We start from the raw sequence: 16,434 nt of genomic DNA on the forward strand, positions 1-16,434 counted from the left end.
AACTGAGAGAGCTGTACAAAATTTAAAATCACTGAGATGACATAAGCAATTGGCAAAAAAATCAAACACATTTTTATCTCAGATAAGAATATGACATAAAGGACTGAATAATGAAACATGCAAAAGAAACAAAAAATTAAGTTAATTATGACTATAGAAATTCTAGCTATTTGAAATAGAGACAATGTGATGGATATGGGATTATTGCAAAGCACTTGTCTTACATATATGTTCATTTTTATTTTATTTTTAGAGGCAGCCTACTATTACCCTTACATGTATTACAGGAAGACCATGCCTGGAAATAACCAGACTATCATCTCCCAGTTCCTCCTCCTGGGCTTGCCCATTGCCCCTGAGCACCAGCACTTGTTCTATGCCCTGTTCCTGGCCATGTACCTCACCACTGTACTGGGGAACCTCATCATCATTATCCTCATTTGTCTGGACACCAATCTCCACACACCCATGTATTTGTTTCTCAGCAACTTGTCCTTCTCTGATCTCTGCTTTTCCTCTGTTACAATGCCCAAGCTGCTGCTGAACATGCAGAGCCAAGTTCCATCCATCCCCTATGCAGGATGCCTGACACAAGTGTACTTTTTTCTGTTTTTTGCAGCCCTTGAGAACTTCCTACTTGTGGCCATGGCCTATGACCGCTATGTGGCCATCTGCTTCCCCCTTCATTACACCAGCATCATGAGTCCCAAGCTCTGTGTGAGTCTGGTGCTGCTGTCCTGGGTGCTGACAACATTTTATGCCATGTTGCACACATTGCCTTTAACAAGGCTGTCTTTCTGTGAAAACAATGTGATCCCCCATTTTTTCTGTGATCTGTCTGCTCTCCTGAAGCTGGCCTGTTCTGATATTCACATTAATGAGTTGGTGATAGTGATCATAGGAGGGCTTGTTGTTATACTTCCATTTCTACTCATCATAATGTCTTATGCACGCATTGTCTCCTCCATCCTCAAGGCCCCTTCAACTCGAGGCATCCATAAGGTCTTCTCCACTTGTGGTTCTCACTTGTCTGTGGTGTCACTGTTCTATGGGACAATTATTGACCTCTATTTAGGACCATCTGCTAATAACTCCACTCTAAGAGACACTATCATGTCTATGATGTACACAGTGGTGACTCCCATGTTGAACCCTTTCATCTATAGCCTGAGGAACAGAGACATGAAGGGAGCCCTAAAAAAAGTATTTCAAAAGAAATCTCTCCTATGATGATAACAATTACCCCATAATCAAGTAGATATATTAATATATCTACTAGCATTTCCTGACTTTTCACCAGTTTAGCCAATTCTACTAAACAGGCATTCTATATAATTATTTAATATGTAAAATGTGTATTAACTAGGGAGCCCATTGTGCCTGCATGTTCATTTCCTTCTGGAAAACTTCTTAAAAAGAATTTGTAGTTAGAACTTCAGTTTCTTCAAAAACACAGAAATGTTACAATAATATATTGTCCTTCTGATCCCAGGTGTGAGTTATGGGGCTACTTTATATTGTCCACAGCTGCAGATTATAAATTACCTCCTTCTCTGTCAGAAGTGTCATTTTACTATCTTCAGATAGTTTCTACTAATGTATGATATTTATTTGGAATTCTGTGGGGTTTTTTGTGGGGTACAAAAATGTGAAAGCCTCAAGAGGAGATACAGCCACTTCTGCTGTACTTGCTGCTGCTCTTGCAGTTGCTCTTGCTGCTGCTGCTGCTGCTACTATTACTACTAGAACTGCTACTGCTTCTCTTTCTGCTATTCCTGATTGTTGATGTTGGTCTTGCTGGTTGCTGGTTAGACATATCCTATAGTGAAGATCAAAACGGTCCCAGGTACCTAGATGTCCCTAATCAAGAGGAAGTAGTCTAACAAATACAATATTCCATTTCTCCTTTAGTCTTACCTTATTTCTCTTCTACTTAGTGTCACAGGGTTAGAAGGGATAAGGACAGAGAAAGGTAGTAGAAATAAAAGCCCATAAAGTACAAAAAGTCTGGCAACTAGAACTCTTTTGCTATATTTTTCTAAATAGCATCTCCATTCCATACATCATTAAAATGTTTCCTGTGATCTTACCATTGTGTTCAGAACTTTGCTTTGTCTGTGGCATCATTTTTTAAAATATGCTTCATAACCTGCTTTCAATATTCAGCAACACACAAAAATCTCATTCCCAATATACATGGGTATGTCTACCACATATAGCATCCTATATGCACAGCAGTTCGTATCTAAGCGTTCTCCTCATCCTAATTTATTTTAATATCTCTCTAATATTTTCAGAGATGACCTTGGCCCAAATCAATGTTTGTAACACTGTCACTACAGCATTATATTTTGTATATTTCTGGGAATTATATTATTCCCACAGTCTATAATTTTTCCTCAGTAATGAGGCAAGGAGTGAGAGGTAAATAGTTTAGTTTTTAAAGATGCTGCTACTCTCGTGTTCATTTTTACATTTTAAATTTTGGATTTAAAAACTTAATAGATATGTTTATTTTATTCTTCATAAAAGGCAAGTAGAGAAGGTAACTTTATTTGTTTGGTTGCTGGAAAGGGGAACTTAACAACCTCCTGTATAACACAATGTAAAGATTTAACCCCATGTATGAGGCAACACTATGTGATTATATAGTTTCTTTTTCATTTTCTCCCACTCCTGAAAGAAGAGATCCCCTATCCTTTTTAAACTCTTAGCATCAGAATGGCATGAATCAGGCTTCCATTTATGTTTGATTCATTTCTTCTGCTGCCTCTTCTTATAAAGTCCAGACGTACCCAATTTCACTACTGTATATCTTCTGGTAGGCCCTATGTATCCATGAGCATCCTTGAGCTTCCTCCAGAGCCCCATGCTGTTATTCTCATCTGTCCAGAAGACAACTGCAGGTAGAGCCCTATGTCAATTAAACCCAGTGGGGAACCTTGAACTCTTTATGTGCTTCCCAAATTTGACCTTTGTCTTTTATTACCTGTCTCGATTTATGATGTCATGTCCTATCTAGATACCTGAGCAACCACATCTGTACCTGGATAAACATCTTATGGAAGTTTGCATCAGATATAGCACATTATCAAAAAACAACAGAAAAGTAACTATAGTTGTATCAGAGTGTCGCTTTGAAGATCTAGACCATGTTGATTTCTATTGATTGACTGATTGATTGATTGACAGACTGACTAGTTGGTTGATTGGTTGGTTGGTTGGTTGTTGGGTTTGTTATTTTTTAGAAATGTGGAAGAGTTTGTATCTTTACACTAAAACAGTTGTTGAATGCTATAAGTAGGAGCCTGGATGATAATCTTACTTAGAGCAATGAACACTATGGAGCCACAGTGCAATACATTTCAGAAGAGAATAATTTTAAAATCAGTTATAGGGGACAATTGTATGGTGTTTTAGTAGAGAATCTGGCTGACTTTGGCCCTTGTTCTGGAAACTTGGCTGATGGTTAATATTTAAATTGATAGTCTATATCTTTGACAGACAAAATTTCAATAATGCATAATTTTGAGTTTGTGGAATGATTATTATCAATAACACTTATGTAGGGGTTATATGACAAAGAGCAACTTAGGCAAAAGTAAACAAAGTTCAGCTTGGATTGACAAGAAGCCTTAGGAAGCTTAATATCATAGCCAACACGTGCTGGAAAAGAGGCTGCAGTTGTTATAGAGATTATTAGTACAGTTAAGAAGAGGCCTCTCTGCACAGAAACAGGAACCATGGCAACATCCAGCCCTGCTAACCTTCCAACTGGCTAAAGAGAACATAAGGGTGACTTAAAGAGGAAATGCTCCATCCCAAGCTTATAGTTTAAGTTGGCAGTTCCAGCTACACAGTGCTGTCATTGGAGACATTGATGATTTGCATGTGAAGGCTTCACAGATAATTCTTCTGTGGTTTCAAGGAGCCACAAAGAAAAAGCAACAAATGAAATGTAGTCTCTGAGAGGGCAAGAAACTGTTTGCTGTGAAACGGAATCCAGGGTCTAGGGAGTACCTTGTATGTTGAAGATGCCAGAATTACAGGACATTGGCTAATAATATCTTAATTTAGTGAGTGGAAACAGCCAACAGGAGAGCTGTACACTGCAAGCATAAAAGCTGAAGAGGCAGAGCCATCTAAATAAACCATTTGAATATAAAGTTCCAGACACCAGAACTGGAGTTCCAGAATCTGGAGTTGACCTGGGTTTTGGTGTTATTAGGTCTAAGATCTACTATGCTCCCACTCCCCTCCCTTAAATATTTATAAATATTCTGTTACATTATATTTTAAAATTATGTGATTTTTCTTTTTTTTAGTTTATAGGAGGCTACAGTTAAAAGATTACTTTGAGTCTCAAGAAAGACTCTTGACTTTTAAACTGTGTAGAGACTGTGAAAGAACATTGGTCTAATAAAGTTTGATTAAGAGCACTGTGTTTTATGATATGGCCATGAGCCTATGGTGGTAGAGGATTGAATGTGATAATTTTAATAAAAATGTTCACTGAATGCTCAGGAATATCAACACTTGGTACCTAGTTGGCACATTGTTTTGAAAGAGCAATTTTGACAGATGAAGTATATCATGGGGTCAGGCTTGGAGAGTTTAAAGACTGATTACTAGTTCCAATCTCTGATTCCTATTTCTTGTTAAAGACATGAGATCATTACAGAAAACTGCAATCAATGAAAATGCACAAAACAAGTGTTCCTTTGTTTCCCAGTATCAGCTGATATATTAGCAACACAACTCCTGTAGTTAAGGATAATCTCTAGGATAATTATGGAAGACAAAATAGAAAAATTGTAAGATGTAAACAAACACGAAGTAAGATTGTTTCTCTTATAAATATCAGAGAATCTATATCCATCAAGTCTTATATACACGGCCAAACAAGTACAACAGACAAGGTAACCCAGAATGGTAAGATCCAATGGAGCCTCAATGCTATATAAAGAACTATAGGTAGGTAAGGAATACTGACAGTAGGTAAAATAGTCTTCCCCATGGAATGTGCCAGCAGTTGTTTTCTCAAAAAAAAATTATCTGCCCTGAAATCATTTACATAGGAATATATAGAATTCTCAGGCTATATTTATATAGTTAGTAATATATATGTATAAGACACATCTAAGAATTAAAGAAAATAGGATACAAATTTGAGAGAAAACAAGGGTGTCCATTGGGTTATTTGAGTGGAATAAAGAAAAGAGGGAAAATGTAGTTTTATTTTAATTTCAATAAATAGAACAATTATTAAAAACAAATATGTAAGTTCCCCAAAATTAAAAATATAATTGTGATATGCTGCAACTAAATGTCATTATTTTTGAGTAAATGTACTCAAAAGTATTTAAGTCAACATAGAGCAGATACATCTACACATCTACATTCATTCTGCAACAATTAATAAAAGTCAATTTATTGAATCAGTATATATGTTATACATTTCTAAGGGATGCAGCCTGCTTTGAACTTCCTTCACATCCATGTCCATATCATCTAACTATCTATCCATATATATATGTATATATATATATATACATATATATAATCTACATTTATATCTGTGTCTCTATATCTATGTATATGTCTATGTATATGTCTATGTCTCTGTCTCTGTATCTATATTGATGTCTATATATTTTTATAGATAATATAGCTATAAGTGATATCTACCTGTCTATCTATATCAAGGTATGGAATCAGTGTATATGTTACATATTTTTCAGCGATACAATCTTACTCTGGGTTCCTTTAACATCTCTGGGTGCATCAGTCTTGTGGTGTCTAATCTATATATCTATATCTAACATAATACATACATACATAGACACACAAAATTATTGGCACCAAAATTTATATAGCTACATACAATCATGTTAAGTATAATAAAGCACACAAGGAAAACCAAGTGATAGAAGGGGTTACTATGATCAAAGCGCAATGAATTCACAAGCCATGCAGTGGTGGCATATGCCTTTAATACCAGCACTTGGGAGGCAGAGGCAGGCGTATTTCTGAGTTTGAGGCCAGCCTGGTCTACAGATTGAGTTCCAGAATAGCCAGGGTTATACGGAGAAACCCTGTCTTGAAAAACAAAGTACAATGAATTCACAACCAGAAATGTCATAACAAACATATCACTTCACATAATTACTATATATTAATAAAAATTTATTTTCCGTGTTGTAAAAAAGCTAATCAAAAAGAAAGAATGAATAGACTCTACTATAAAATTATGTCTGAAAGTATTGGACATAACACACACACACACACACACACACATATATATATTTATGAATACATTTTATGTATGTGAGAAAGAGACAGACTGAAAAGGATGCATCATGTTTTATTTTATAAACAAATGTTTAAGCATTGTTACTTATTTCCACAAAAATTACTTAAAATTTTTGATATGACTTAAAGATGTATTGCTACCATATTTAACAATGCAAAGAAAATGTGAATATGTATATAAGCATAAAATCATACAATTAAATAAGAAAATCCAAGATGTGAAGATAAAATTCAATAAATAGAAAGACTGATGAAAATTAAAATAGAACTATCACTGGAAATGAGAAACTCATTAAGCCAAATAATATCCTCAGTTAAAAGCCTCACCAGTATAATGGGTAATGTAAGAAATAGAGAGTCAAGAGTATAAGACATTGCAGAGGATGTGAATTGGTTGGCAAATTTAAAATTGCTGACAATTTAAAAATATATGAATATAATATGGGTAAAATCTAGAAAACCAATAAAGAACAAATATTTGAATTGTAGGTAGAGAAGAATAAAAAACATATTATGTAAGATGTATAGAATATAAATTGAATAAATCATAAAATAAACATTTTCAAATATGGAGAAATATATGTTTATCCCTGCACAAGAGGTCTGAAGAACATAATCAAGCAGGGTAAGGAATTAAAAACAGCAGTCCAAGACCTAAAAATGGAAGTAGAAACAATGATGAAATCACAAATGAAGGCAACCCTGGAAATAGAAAGCCTAGGAAAGCGGTCAGGAGCTACAGCTGCATCATCTAGGAGCATAAGCTATTGTTCTGTTCAGGAACATTTCCCCTGTGCCTATATATTCAAGCCTCTTCCCCACTTTCTCTTATGTTAATTTCAGTGTATCTGGTTTTATATGGAGGTCCTTGATCCACTTTGACTTGAGCTTTGTACAAGAAGATAATAATGGATTGATTTGCATTCTTCTCCGTGCTAGCCAACACTTGAGCAAGCACCATTTGGTGAAAATGCTGTCTTTTTTTCCACTGGGTGGTTTTAGTTCCTTTGTCAAAGATCAAGTGACCATAGGTGTGTGGGGTCATTTCTGAGTCTTCAATTCTATTCCATTGATCTACCTGCCTGTCACTGTACCAATACCATGCAGTTTTTAATCATAATTTCTCTGTAGTACAGCTTGAGGTCAGGGATGGTGATTCCACCAGAACTTCTTTTATTGTTGAGAATAGATTTTGCTATCCTAGGTTTTTTGTTATTCCAGATGAATTTGCAAATTGATCTTTCTAACTCTGAAGATAGAGTTGGAATTTTGTTGGGGATTGCATTGAATCTGTATATTGCTTTTGGCAAGATGGCCATTTTTACTATATTAATCCTGCCAAGCCATGAGCATGGGAGATCTTTCCATCTTCTGAGATCTTCTTCAATTTCTTTCTTCAGATACTTGATGTTTTTATCATATAGATCTTTCACTTGCTTAGTTAGAGTCATACCAAGGTATTTTGTATTATTTGTGACTATTGTGAAGAGTGTTATTTCCCTAATTTCTTTCTCAACCTGTTTATCCTTTGTGTAGAGGAAGGCCATTGATTTGTTTGAGTTAATTTAGTACCCAGCTTCTTTGCTGAAGTTGTTTATCAGATTTAAAATTTCTGTGGTAGAAATTTTGGAGTCACTTAAGTATCCTATCCTATCATCTGTAAATAGGGATATTTTGACTTCTTCCTTTCCAGTTTGTATCCCTTTGATCTCCTTTTGTTGTCTAATTGCTCCAGCTAGGACTTCCAGTACAATATTGAAAAGGTAGGGAGAGAGTGGGCAGCCTTGTCTAGTCCCTGATTTTAGTGGGATTGCTTCAGGTTTCTCTCCATTTAGTTTGATGTTGGCTACTGGTTTGCTGTGTATTGCTTTTACTATGTTTGTATGGCCTTTCAATTCCTAATCTTTCCAAGACTTTCATCATGAGGGGGTGTTGAATTTAGTCAAATGCTTTCTCAGCATCTAATGAAATGATCATATGTTTTTTCTTTGAATTTATTTATATACTGAATTACATTGATGGTTTTCTGTATATTGAACCATCCCTGCAAACCTGGGATGAAGCCTACTTGATCATGATGGATGATTGTTTTGATGTGTTCTTGGATTCAGTTTGCAAGAATTTTATTGAATATTTTTGCATTGATATTTATAAGGGAAATTGGACTGAAGTTCTCTTTCTTTGTTGTGTCTTTGTTTTAAGTATCAGAGAAATTGTGTAGAGTCCTTCTGTTTCTATTTTGTGGAATAGTTTGAGGAGTACTGGTATTAGGTCTTCTTTGAAGGTCTGATAGAACTCTACACTAAACCCATCTGGTCCTGGGATTTTTTTGTTTGGGAGACTATTAATGATGGTTTCTATTTCTTTAGGAGATATGGGACAGTTTAGACTTTTTTATCTGATTCTTATTTAACTTCTGTACCTAATATCTGTCTAGAAAATTGTCCATTTCATCCAGATTTTCAAGTTTTATTGAGTATAGGCTTTTGTAGTAAGATCTGAGGATTTTTTTTTGTATTTCCTCCATTTCTGTTGTTATGTCTCCCTTTTAATTTCTGATTTTGTTAATTAGAATATTGTCTCTGTGCCCTCTAGTTAGTCTGGCTAATGTTTCACCTATTTTTTTCATTTTCTCAAAGAACCAGCTCCTCATTTGGTTGATTCTTTGTATAGTTCTTTTTGTTTGTACTTGGTTGATTTCAGCCCTGAGTTTAATTATTTCCTCCCTTCTACTCTTCTTTGGTGTATTTATTTCCTTTTGTTCTAGAGCTTTCAGATGTGCTGTTAAGCTAGTAGGGTATGCTCTCTCCAGTTTCTTTTTGGAGGCATTCACAGCTATAAGTTTTCCTCTTAGGGGTGCTTTCATTGTGTCCCATAAGTTTGGGTATACTATGGCTTCATTTTCATTAAACTCTAAAAAGTCTTCAATGTCTTTCTTTATTTTTTTCTTGACCAAGTTATTGCTGAGTAGAGTGATGTTAAGCTTCTACGTGTATGTGGGCTTTCTATTGTTTATGGTGTTATTAAGTACCAGCCTTAGTCCATGCTGATATGATAGGATGCATGAGATTATTTCAATATTCTTGTATCTGTTGAGGCCTGTTTTGTGACCGATTATATGTTTAATTTTTTAGAAGGTACCATGAGGTGCTGAGAAGGTATATTCTATCATTTTAGGATAACATATTCTATAGATATCTGTAAAATCCATTTGATTCATAACTTCTGTTAGTTTCACTTTGTTTCTTTTTAGTTTCTGTTTCCATGATCTGCCCATTGCAGGGAGTGGGATGTTGATGTCTCACAATATTATTGAGTATGGTGAAATATGTGCTTTGAGCTTTAGTATAGTTTCTTTTATGAATATGGGTACCTTTGCATTAGGAACATAGATGTTCAGAATAGAGAGTTTTCCATTGTAGATTTTTTCTTTGATGAGTATGATGTGTCATTCCTTATCTTTTTTGATAACTTTAGGTTGAAAGTCGATTTTATTCGACATTAGAATGGATACTCCAGCTTGTTTATTGGTACGATTTGCATGGAGAATTGTTTTCCAGCCTTTTACTTTAAGGTAGTTTATGTCTTTGTCAATGAGATGGGTTTCCTGTATGCAGCAAAATGTTTGGTTTTTTTAAAAGAAGATTATTTTCTTGCTTTTTCTAGGGTGGAGTTTTCATTCTTGTGTTGGAGATTTCCATTTATTATCCTTTGAAGTGCTGGATTTGTCATAAGATATTGTGTAAATTTCATTTTGTCATAGAATATATTGATTTCTCCATCTAAGATTAGTGAGAGTTTTGCTACATATAGTAGTGTGGGCTGCCATTTGTGTCTCTTAGTGTCTGTATAATGTCTGCCCAGGATCTTCTTGCTTTCATAGTCTCTGGCAAGAAGTATAGTGTGATCCTAATAGGTCTACCTTTATGTTACTTGACTTTTTCCTTACTGCTTTTAATATTGTTTGTTTTGTGCATTTGGTGTTTTGATTATTATGTGATGGGAGGAATTATTATGTGATGGGAGGATGTCTACTTGGTGTTCTGTAGGCTTCTTGTACGTTTATGGATATCTTTTTCTTTAGGTTAGGGAAGTTTTCCTCTCTAAATTTGTTGAAGATATTTACTGGCGCTTTAATTTGGGAATCTTTGCTCTCTTCTGTACTTATTATCCTTTGATTTGGTCTTCTCATTTTGTCCTGGATGTTTTGAGTTAGAATCTTCCTGCATTTTGCATTTTCTTTGATTGTTGTGTCAATGTTTTCTATGGTATCTTCTGTGCCTGAGATTCTCTCTTCTATTTCTTGGTGATGCTTGCATCTATTGCTCCTGATCTATTTCCTAGGTTTTCTATCTCCAGAGTTGTCTCCCTTTGTGATTTCTTTATTGTTTCTACTTTCATTTTTAGATCCTGGATTGTTTTGTTCAATTCCTTTACTTGCTTGATTGTGTTTTCCTGTAATTCTTTAAGAGCTTTTTGTGTTTGCTCTTTAAGGGCTTCTACCTGCTTCCATGTGTTAATTCTTTAAGTGTGTTATTTATGTCCTTCTTAAAATCCTCTATCAGCATCATGAGATGTGATTTTAAATTCATATCTTGCTTTTCCAGTGTGTTGGGGAAACTATACCCTAGAAAGAGCAAGAAAATAATTCTCTTTTAACAAACCAAAATGATGATAGCCATATAAACATAATTCCACCTCAACAATAAACATATCAAGAAGCAACAATCACTTTTCTCTAATATCTCTTAATATCAATGGACTCAATTCCACAATAAAAAGACATAGACTAACAGACTGGATACCTAAACAGGACCCAGCATTTTGCTGCATACAGGAAACCCACTTCAGTGACAAAGACAGATACTACCTCAGAGTAAAAATCTTGAAAACAATTCTCCAAGAAAATCCAAAGAAACAAGCTGGAGTAGCCATTCTAATATCCAATAAAATTGACTTTCAACCTAAAGTTCTCAAAAAAGATAAGGAAAAACACTTCTTACTCATCAAGTGTAAAATCTAACAAGAATAACTCTCAATTCTGAATATCTATGCTCCAAATGCAAGGGCACACACATTCATAAAAGAAACTTACTAAAGCTTAAATCACACATTGCACCTCACACAATAATAGTGGGAGACTTCAATATCCCACTCTCATCAATAGACAGATCATGGAATCAGAAACTAAACAGAGACACAGTGAAACTAACAGAAGTTATGAACCAACTGGATTCAACCAATTATGTATATGTATTTGTATATATATGTATATGTATATGAATATGTATATGTATATAACATTTTATCCTAAAACAAAAGAATATACCTTCTTCTCAGCACCTCTTAGTACCTTTACCAAAACTGAACACATAATCAGTCACAAAACAGGCCTCAACAGATACAAGAAGCTTGAAATAATTCCATGCATATTATCAGATCACCAAGAACTAAGGCTGGTCTTCAATAACAACATAAACAATAGAAAGCCCACATACATGTGGAAGCTGAATAACACTCTACTTGATGATAACTTGGTCAAGGGAGAAATAAAGAAAGAAATTAAAGACTTTTTAGAGTTTAATGAAAATGATGCCACAACATACCCAAATTTATGGGACACAATGAAAGCAGTCTTAAGAGAAAAACTCATATCTCTGAGTGTCTCCAAAGAGAAACTGGAGAGCGCATACACCAGCAATTTGACAGCACTTCTGAAAGCTCTAGAACAAGGAGGAGCAAATATACCCAAGAGGAATAGATAGCAGGAAATAAACTCAGAGCTGAAAGCAACCAAATGAAAACTAAAAGAACTATACAAAGAATTAGCCAAACCAGGAGGTGGTTCTTTGAGAAAATGAACAAGATAGATAAACCCTTAGCCAGAGTTACCAGGGGGCACTGAGAAAGTATCCAAATTAGCACAATCAGAAATGAAAAGGGTGACATAACAACAGAAACCAAGGATATCCAAAAATCATCAGATCCTACTGCAAAAGCCTATATTCAACACAAGTGGAAAATCTGGATGAAATGGACAATTTTCTAGACAGATATCAGGTACCAAAGTTAAATCAGGATTAGATAAATGATCTAAACAGTCCCATAATCCTAAAGAAATAGAAGCAGTCACTAATAGTCTCCCAACCAAAAAAACCCCAGGACAAGATGGTTTTAGTGCAGTTCCATCAGATTTTCAAAGAAGACCTATTGCCAATACTCTTCAAACTATTGCACAAAACAGAAACAAAAGGAACACTAGCCCATTAATTCTATGAAGCCAAAATTACTCTGACACCTAAACTACACAAAGACGCAACAAAGAAAGGGAACTGCAGACCAATTTCTCTTATTAGTATCATGGCAAAAATACGCAATAAAGTTCTCACAAACCAAATCCAAGAATCATTAAAATGATCATCTGTCATGATCAAGTAGACTTCATCCCAGGGATGAAGGGGTGTTTCAATATATGGAAATCCATCAATGTAATCCACTATATAAACAAAATCAAAGAAAAAAAGTGAACATTTCATTAGATGCTAAGAAAGCATTTGACAAAAATCCAATACCCTTTCATGACAAAAGTCTTGGAAAGATCAGTAATTCAAGGCCCATACCTAAACATAACAAAAGCAGTATACAGAAAACCAGTAACCAACATCAAAGTAAATGGAGAGAAACTTGAAGCAATCCCACTAAAATCAGAGACTAGATAAGGCTGCCCACTCTCTCCCTACCTATTAAATATTTGTAGTCCTAGCCAGAGCAATAGATACCAAAAGGACATCATAGGGATAAAAATTCTAAAGGAAGAAGTCAAAATATCACTATTTGCAGTTGATATGATAGTATACTTAAGTGATCCCAAAAATTCCACCAGAGAACTCCTAAACCTGATAACCAACTTCCACAAAGTTGCTGAATATAAAATTAACTCAAATCAGTAGCCTTCCTTTATACAAATGATAAACAGGCTGAGAAAGAAATAAGAGAAATAACTTCCTTCACAATAGCCACAAATAATATAAAGCATATTGGGGTAACTCTAACCAAACAAGTGAAAGACCTATATGACAATAATAACTTCAAGTCTCTCAAGAAAGAAATCAAACAAAATCACAGAAAATGGAGAGATCTCCCATGATTATGAATTGGCAGGATTAATATAGTAAAAATGGCCATCTTGCTAAAAGCAGTCTACAGATTCAGTGTAATCCCCATCAGAATTCCAGCTTAATTCTTCATAGAGTTAGGAAGAGCAATTTGCAAATTCATCTGGAAAAATAAGAAACAAGGATAGTGAAAAGTATTCTCAACAATAAAAGAAATCCTGGCAGAATCACCATTCCTGACCTCAAGTTGTAGAACATAGCAATAGTGATTTAAAAAATGGTATGGTATTGCTACAGTGACAGACATGTACATCAATGGAATAGAATTGAAGACCCAGAAATGAACCCATACACCTATTGCCACTTGATCTTTGACAAAGGAGCTAAAAGGATCCAGTGGAAAAAAAGACAGCATTTTCAACAAATTCTGCTGGTTCAACTGACAGTAAGCATGCAGAAGAATGCAAATTGATCCATTCTTATCTCCTTGCACAAAGCTCAAGTCCAAGTGGATCAAGGACCTCCACATAAAACCAGATACACCAAAACTAATAGAAAAGAAAGTGGGGAAAAGTCTCAAATAAATGGGCATGAGCACAGGGGAAAAGTTTCTGAAGGAACACAAATGGCCTGTGCTTTAAGATCAAGAATTGACAAATGGGGCCTCATAAAATTGCAAAGCTTCTGCAAGGCAAAGGATACTGTCAACAGGACAAAACTGCAACCAACAGGGAAAAGATCTTTACCACTCCTACATCCAGTAGAGGGCTAATTTCCAAATTATACAAATAACTCAAGAAGTTAGATTCCCAAGAACCAAATAACTCTATTAAAAATGAGGTACAGAGCTGAACAAAGACTTCTCAACTGAGGAATACCAAATGGCTGAGAAGCAATTAAAGAAATGTTCAACATCCTTAGTCATCAGGGAAATGCAAATCAAAACAATCCTGAGATTCCACCTGACACCTGTCAAAGTGGTTAAGATCAAATCTCAGGTGACAGCAGATGCTTGTGAAGATGTGGAGAAAGAAGAAGACTCCTCCATCGTTGGTGGGATTACAAGCTGGTACAATCACTCTAGAAATCAGTTTGGTGGTTCCTCAGAAAATTGGACATAGTACTACCTGAGGACCCAGTTATACCACTTTTCGTCATATACCGAAAAGATACTCCAACATGTAATAAGGACACATGCTCCACTATGTTCATAGCAGCCTTATTTATAATAGTCAGAAGCTGAAAGAACCCAGATGTCCCACAACAAAGGAATGGATTACTACTCAGCTATTAAAAACAATGAATTCATGAAATTCTTAGGCAAATGGATGGAACTAGAAAATATCATCCTGAGTGAGGTAACCTAATCACAAAAGAACACACATGGTATGCACTCACTGATATGTAGATATTAGCCCAGGAGCTCAGAATACCCAAGATACAATTCAGAGACCACATGAAGCTCAAGAAGAAGGAAGACCAGTGTGGATACTTTGGTCCTTCTTAGAATGGGGAACAAAATACCCATAAGAGGAAATACATAGATGAAGTGTGGAGAAGAGTTTGAAGGAATGGCAATCCAGAGACTGCCCCACCTGGTGATCCATCCCATATACAGTTACAAAACCCAGACACTACTTTGAATGCCAAGAAGTGTTGCTGATAGGAACCTGATATAGTTGTCTCCTGAGAGTCCTGCCAGTGTCCAACAAATATAGTGGTGGAAGCTCTCAGCTAACCATTGGATTGAGGACGGGGTCCCCAATGGAGGAACTAGAGAAAGGACCCAAGGAGCTGAAGGAGTTTGCAGCCCCATAGGAGGAACAACAATATCAACTAACCAGACCCTCCCCAGAGCTCCCAGGGAACTAAGCCACCAACCAAGAAGTACACATGAGGGACCCATGGCTCCAGCTGTATTTGTAGCAGAGGATGGCCTTGTCAGTAATCAATGGGAGGAGAGGCTCTTTGTTCTGTGAAGGCTCGATGCCCCACTGTAGGGGAATGCCAGGACAGAAAAGTGGGAGTCCATGGGTTGGTGTGCAGTGGGAAGGAGGATGGGATAGCAGGTTTTCTGAGGGGAAACAGGAAAGAGGATAACATTTGAAATGCAAATAAAGAAAATACATAATAAAAAGAGAAAGAAAAGAATATATCTTACATCAGAATCATTAAAATAACAAATATGTATTAGGTTTTGAAGATACAGAGAAAATTATGTACAATGTGCACTATAGCCAAAAAATTAAATAAAAAAGAAAATGTTGCTCTCTGGGCTGGTGTCCTGAGCAGACCTTGGGCGCAAGTTCTGCAGCCAGTCCCACAACACCCCAGAGGAAGCTCCACTCCCAGGTACTCTGACACTCTCAGGATCAGACGTGAGGAGGACCCAACATCTGTCCAGATACCAGGAGTAACTGGGACCTGTGGGACCAGGCACACAGGAACTCCACCAGCAGAGTGGCTCGGGTTCCTTCTGGTCTTTCTGGGCTGGTATCCTGAGAAGACCTTGGGCCCAGGCTCCACAGCCAATCCCACAACACCCAGAGGAAGCTGCTGCACTCCCAGTTGCTCTAACAAGCCCAGAGTCACAGGATCCCAGAATCACAGGATCACAGAGACAGCCTGACTCTGAGGAGTTTTGATACAACCAGGATTACAGGAAGGACTGACTCCAGTCAGATTTAGCAAAGGCAGGTAGCACTAGAGATAACCAGATGGTGAGGGCCAAGTGTAAGAAAATAAACAACACAAACCAAGGTTACTTGGCATCATTGGAACCCAATTTTCCCACCATAGTAAGTTCTGGACACACCATCACACCGGAAACACAAGATTCAGATCTAAAATCACTTATCATGATGATGATACAGGACTTTAAGAAAGACATAAATAGCACCCTCAAAGAAGTACAGGAGAACACAGGTAAAGAGCTAGATGTTCTTAAAGAGGAAACACAAAAATCTCTTAAAGAACTACAGGAAAACACAATCAAACAGGTGAAGGA

At 36.2% G+C, this 16,434-nt stretch overlaps 1 protein-coding gene across 1 annotated transcript; it reads left to right on the forward strand.

The window, feature by feature from the left end:
* Positions 1–294: 294 nt before the first annotated feature.
* Positions 295–1,230, forward strand: LOC116077004 (olfactory receptor 1468-like). Its single transcript, XM_031351190.1, has one exon. It carries the CDS (start codon positions 295–297, stop codon positions 1,228–1,230), a length of 936 nt encoding a protein of 311 aa, XP_031207050.1.
* The last annotated feature ends 15,204 nt before the right edge of the window (positions 1,231–16,434 follow it).

Source organism: Mastomys coucha, unplaced genomic scaffold, assembly GCF_008632895.1.
Source record: "Mastomys coucha isolate ucsf_1 unplaced genomic scaffold, UCSF_Mcou_1 pScaffold5, whole genome shotgun sequence".
In the NCBI taxonomy this organism is placed as follows: Eukaryota; Metazoa; Chordata; class Mammalia; order Rodentia; family Muridae; genus Mastomys; species Mastomys coucha.